General features: G+C 64.0%; 1 protein-coding gene across 1 annotated transcript; it reads left to right on the forward strand.

Moving 5' to 3' along the window:
* Window positions 1-1,335: 1,335 nt before the first annotated feature.
* Window positions 1,336-5,809, forward strand: LOC133256631 (beta-lactoglobulin-2-like). The gene is made up of 5 exons (XM_061431407.1): window positions 1,336-1,431; window positions 1,914-2,071; window positions 2,644-2,807; window positions 5,254-5,352; window positions 5,769-5,809. Exons 1-5 carry the CDS (start codon window positions 1,336-1,338, stop codon window positions 5,807-5,809), a joined length of 558 nt encoding a protein of 185 aa, XP_061287391.1.
* Window positions 5,810-6,087: the final 278 nt, after the last annotated feature.

Genomic DNA, 6,087 nt, shown 5'->3' on the forward strand with positions numbered 1-6,087 from the left:
ATTTGGACTGTGGTCCCAAAGGCCCCTCCCCGCGTAGCTCCAGGAGCCCAGGTGTAGGGGTTCAGGGGGGCAGCTTTCAGCCTCAGCGAGCTGCTCCACCTGGGGACTTGGACTCCTGGGTCCTCAGCCCCCTCCCCTGCACTTCAGCAGGTCCACCCCATGCCCCGCTCTGTGCCCAGGGAGCCCAGCCTGTCTGCATTCCCTGGGGTGCCAGCCCCCTCCAGTCTCTTCTCCTGCCCCCACGCGTCCCCCATGCCTGCCTCCCTGCATAAATCTTCCGGCAGCCTTGCCTGCCTGTCTCTGCTTCTCATCTCTGGGACATGCTCTCATTTAGGGGCAGTGGGCCCCCTGCTCCAGCATTTCCTGAAGCAGGCCCTGCTCAAATAGGGGGCTCGAGACCGTGCAAGGTGCCACCACTGCAGAAGAGATGGAAGCAGGCCTAGGTCCCGGATGGGCTGGGGGTGGGGGCAAAGGAGGCGGCTGCCCACGCTGCAGTCACTTAGAGCCAGCCTGAGAGAGTGGCACCGGAAGGGGACAAGGTTCCAGTGTGGGGGTTGGGCCAGAGCCATCTGGGCACCCTGTGTGTTCTGACCACGGGAGCTGGCACTGCCCCCTGGAATGTGCCCCCGGATCACTTGAACCTCGAACAGGATGTTGGCCTTTCCCACGGATGATGACTGGGAGCAAGATGTGTGTGTGGGGGGGTCACTTGGGCCACCCGCTCATGGAGCACGCATGGCCAGGCCGTGCACACTCAGGCAGCTGTGTGAACCAGGCACACACCCACGGGGACAGCTCACACAGGGGACCCGTGAGGAGTGCAGTGACCCGAGCCCTTTGTGCACGCAGACGGCCACTCCCTGGCCATGTCCCTGGGTCCTGGCGGGCACGGGGCTCTCTGGTCGCTGGCTGACCCACGGATCCGCGCTCCAGGACACCCTGTCCTCGGTGCTGGCTCTCACCTGCCCATCACAGTCCAAGAACCTGACCCAGGAAGTGTTTCCAATGCTGGCAGCCAGCCTGGACCCAAAGCCCAGACCCTCCCCGACTAGGGCCTGTCAGGAACTGTCGGGGCCCAGGACACGGGGGGCCTACCTGCTTGGCCTCGGACGGAAGGCAATGACACGGTCCAGAGGGAGGGCCTTGTGCTGTCCTGGAAGATAGTGCCCTTGTGGCCCCAAGGATGAGTCATGGGTGATTCGGGGCACCACGAGGCGGGGGTGGGCGGCCCAGCCCGGGTTGGCCAGCCGGCCCTCCTCCTATATAAGCCCCCAAGCCCGCTGCTTCGGACTTCCCGTCTCTCCTGAGCTTAGAAGTGTGACCCTGGCGGCAGCCATGAAGTGCTTCCTGCTCGCCCTGGGCCTGGCCCTGGCCTGTGGCATCCAGGCTGCCTACATCCCCCAGATGGCAGGAGACCTGGACATTAGAAAGGTGTGGGGTCTGGGGTGGAGGGTGGGCGCCAGGGGCTGGGGTCCGGGGCTGAGAGGGGACAGGAAAGCCTGGACTGCAGAAGTCTAACGCGGGACAGAGGAGGCTGGTCCTGGGGGCGCCACCTGGTCCCACAGACTTTGGAAGGACTTGTCTCCAGCCACCTGGTCCCCAGACTCTCCCGTTTCCCCCTCCATCCCAGGATGGACTCGTCCTCAGAGGGTCCACACCCTGAATGGGGGCTGACTTAGGACAGTGAGGGGGTAGGGGGGCAGGCAAAGACAGGGGTTGTTCCAAATATTCAAGAACCTCCCCCCTCCCACCCACGTGTCCGCGCACAGCAGGTGGTCCCCAAGTGCACCCGGAACCCGCGTGTATCATACTTCCTGAGAACCCTGGCCATGTAGGAGACAGCCAGGCCCGGCTGGGGTGGGACAGAGGGCCCACTGTGGGGCTGGGGCCCCCTTCCCGCCCCCGGAATGCAGCTCAAGGTCCCTCCCCAGGTGGCGGGGATGTGGCACACGGTGGCCATGGCGGCCAGCAACATGCTCCTCTTGGACGCCGAGAGCGGCCCCCTGAGAGTGTACGTGGAGGAGCTGAAGCCCACCCCCGAGGGCGACCTGGAGATCCTGCTGCAGAAACGGTGGGTGTTCTCCCCCTCAACGTGGAACTCCCCGTCCCCAGGGCTGTGGACTCCCCCGGGGGTGGGGTGTAGGTGGGACCAAGGCCCCAGGGATGGGGAACGGAGCTCAGAGGTCCCTGTCCCCTCGGAGCCCGGCCCAGGGCCGTGGGGCAAAAAGCCCATCACATGGAGTGGCCCTGGGGTCAGTGTGGGGAGAGACCTGTGTGCAGGATGCTGGGCATCGGGCCTGGGCAGCTGCTGCCAGGAGTCCTGTCTGCCCCAGAGAAGGGGGGCAGAGACTTGAGGAATTCTGAGCCCTCAGGAGCCCAGCATCCTCGGAAGCACTGTGTGCAAGCCCCATGCGGACGGGGTTAGCATTGAGCTGCCCTGTGCCCTCAGCCTCAGGCCACTGGCCTGCTGGGTTCCGGTCAGCTCTGCCTGCCCCGCTGTCCATCTCCTGGGTCACCTGCTGGGGTCCATGGAGGGCCAGCCCAGGTGCCCGCCTGCCCTGTGGACACTTCCTGGAGCCCAGCTCCTGTCCCTCTGCAGGGCTCATGAATAACCCCTTCCCCCGCAACCACCTGGCTTTTCAGGAAAAACCACGAGTGTGTGGAGAAGACCCTCATGGCCCAGAAGACGGAGGACCCTGCTGTCTTCACAGTGAACTGTGGCGTGCCCTCGGGGCAGCCGCAGTCCACACAGGGCCCTGCCCGACGCTCTGAGGTGTTCACCATCCTGGCAGCAGGAGTCTGCTCGAGTCTGTGGCCTAAGGCTGCACGCCAGGCCCTGCTTCCTGCCCCAACAGAGGTCATTCTTGGGGTGACGAGGCCTGAGGCCCCCACGCCCTCCTGCCCCGTTGGCACTGCCTGCTTGGCGAAGGTGGAGGGCAGGGGGCAGGCATCCTGTGAACCGCGGGGTGGGTTCGGTGGACAGACACATGACCAGCTCCCTGTTCACTAACTGGCCTGCGGCTCCTTAAAAATCTCCAAAACAAAGCAGACCGGTGGGCGGGCGCACTGTGCATTTGCCTCTCCGATCTGGAACCTGCTTCTGGAACATTCCAGGCCTTGCCCCCTGACCCCAGCCCTGGCAGCCTCCCTGGGACACACCCTGGGCCCCCAGATCCAGCCCCCATGCCAGGACCCAGCTGCCCTCTCTCCGATCCACAGGGCCTCTCGCCTCTGCTGCTTGTCACGGCCTCGTTTTCATATATATTTCATTTCATTTATTTATTTATTTGGGGGCACACCAGGTCTTCCTCGTGGCACGGGCTTTTCTCTAGTTGCGGTGAGCCGGGGCTACTCTCCAGTTGCGGTGCCAGGGCTTCTCTCGTTGCAGAGCACGGGCTCTGGGCACGCGGCTGCCGTCGTCGCAGCCCGTGGGCTCGGTAGTTGCAGCTCTTGGGCTCTAGAGCGCAGCTTAGTAGTTACAGTGCCGGGCTTAGTTGCTCTGCAGCCTGTGGGATCTTCACGGACCAGGGATCGAACCCGTGTCTCCTGCATTGGCAGGTGGATTCTTTGCCACTGAGCCACCAGGGGAGGCTCCCCCATCCTCTTTCTGAAAGGCAGTGGGTGTGGTGGGGATCCCCTGCTCCTCATCTGCAGGGCCTCAGGTCTGCCTGGGAAGGTGTCTGGACTTATCATCGTCCTGCTCCCAATTAAGCAGGGAATGAGGACCCCAAGGATGCAGGGTCTCCCCATGCTCCCCCAGGTCCCCCCACCTCTGAAAGACAGAGCCATCGCCACCCTTCTTCTTGAAATACTCTCCCTTCTGTCTTCCACTCTTTGCAGTCCATGTATCACTCCGGACTCAAGTTCCATCCTGAATTATTTGTTGATTGCTCAGGGACCTGGGCACCTACCTCCAGGGAGGGGGCCCACCTGCGATTTAGTGCCTGGGGGTTTGGAGGAATAACTGACTGAATGGACGCCACGTGCAGGACACGGGAAGCAGAGTCTGCCCAAGCAGGCGGTGGGCACACAGAGCGGCTTTGCCGTAGCATCAGCGTGTCAGAGCTGTCGCCAGTCTCGGCCCAAGTGTGGGAGGGGGTGGTCTCAGCTGGATGATGCTGTTGAAAGTGTCCTGGCTGGGGGTCCATCAGACTAGTGCAGCCAGGGGTGGGCTTTCCGCACCTGGTAGAGAGGGCATTCACTGGGTGTCTGGAGAGGATACTGCCTGCCCAGTGGCTGCCGTGGGAAACAGCACTCCCAGGCGATGCTCTGGGCCCCCCGACAGTTGTGGTGGAGGGAATCAGAAGAGATTTCAGGCTCCATTCCGGCCCCTTTTCCAGATCACGGGGAAAGGAAGATTTCTGTGCCGGACACAGACTACAGCAGCTACACGATCTTCTGCATGGAGGGCCGATGCCCACTGATGAGGGCAGCGTGATGTGCCAGTGTCTGGGTACGTGGGGACCCTGCAGAGCGTGTCCAGAGGAGCTGCGCCTCACCGAGACGGTACCCTTGGTGCAACTATTAATAAGGGGCACTCGAGATCCCCAAACTTCACGGCCCCTGGCGGCAGGAAGGGGAGGGGTCTGCCTCACTGGCCCCCACGGGACACGCAAGCCAAGGTCCCAGCCTTGGCGCCAGACACTGGTGGTCAGATGTATGTGACACGTAGGGGGCGGAGTGCTTGGGACAAGGTCTGGGACGGGCGAGCGGGCTGAGGCAGAAGGCTCAGTGGTCTCTCCCCAGGAGGGGCCTTGCTGCCCAGTGGGCAGAACTGGCTCATATTAATCCAGGAGTCTTCTAGGAGGAGATTTTTAATGACTTCAGAACACTTTCAGATATGAAAGCAACTTTAAAGGGCGACCTTCTGGCTGAAGGAAATGTAGCCGTGATGCTGCCCCTGCTCCCAGGGGGGCCGTGAGCACCGGGCAGTCGCGACTCCTGGTCCTGTCAACCCACTAGGGGTGGGGGGGGGGAGACCAGGCTAGTGGGGCAGGGGGAGCCTTTCCTCCCGTGACCGTGCAGACACCCCTGCACCGCCCCGGGGAGGAAGCGGAGAGGAACGGGGCTGAGGGGGTCGGGCAGGGGCCCGAGGCTTGCAGACCACCCTGGGAGGCGAGGCAGGACCAAGCTCCTCGAGCTCCAGCACACTGGTGCCTCCTTCCTGGGTTCGCGCCCGGGTGCAGCCCTCAGGGTCTCTGGGCTTTCGGGGCTGGGGCTGCTTCAGGGCCTGACGCCCTGCCCCACGGCCAGGACCCGAGATGGATGATGAGGCCATGGAGAAATTCGCCGGGGCCCTGGCGTCGCTGCTGGAGCATGTGCAGATGGTCCTGGGCCTGCGCCAGGGAGCGGGTGAGCTCGGCCGCCCCTCTGCCTTCCCCAGGCCTCCCGGGAAGAGGGGTTGGGGTGCAGCACCCTGTGGGGATCCCTCCCCAGCTCCCTCTGTCCTGGGGTGTCCAGTCCCATCCTGACGCCCCGCCACGGCTCTCCCTCCCCCACAGAGCAGTGCCACATCTAGGTGAGCCCCTGCCGGCACCTCTGGGGTAAGCTGCCTGCCCTGCCCCACGTCCTGGGCACACACATGGGGTAGGGGGTCTTGGTGGGGCCCAGGATCCACCATTAGGCCCGGGATCCCACCTTGGGAATGGCTGGAAGCTGGGGTCCCTCCTGGCAACTGCAGAGCAGGCTGGCCGCATGCCCGCTCTTGTGGGGTGACCTGTGTCCGGGCCTCACTCACACGCTGACCTCCTCCACCTCCTTCCTGGCAGACCTAAGGGCCAAGGCAGATGCCCAGGAAGTGGACACCTAAGGGGGAGGCTAGGGGGGTCCTTCTCCCAAGGAGGGGCCGTCCTGAACCCCCAGCCAGGGAGAGGCTGGCAAGGGTCTGGCAGGTGCCCCAGGAATCACAGGGGAACCCCATGTCCATTTTAGGGCCCGAGAGCCTTGGCTCCTCTGGGGACAGAAGACGTCACCCTCTCCTCCCCCATCAGGGGACCAGGAGGGACCGGGACCGAGGTCACCCCTCCTGGGACCCAGGCCCCTCCAGGCCCCTCCTGGGGTCTCCTGCTCGGGGCCGCTTCTCCTTCA

This window comes from Bos javanicus, chromosome 11 (assembly GCF_032452875.1).
Source record: "Bos javanicus breed banteng chromosome 11, ARS-OSU_banteng_1.0, whole genome shotgun sequence".
Taxonomy (NCBI): Eukaryota; Metazoa; Chordata; class Mammalia; order Artiodactyla; family Bovidae; genus Bos; species Bos javanicus.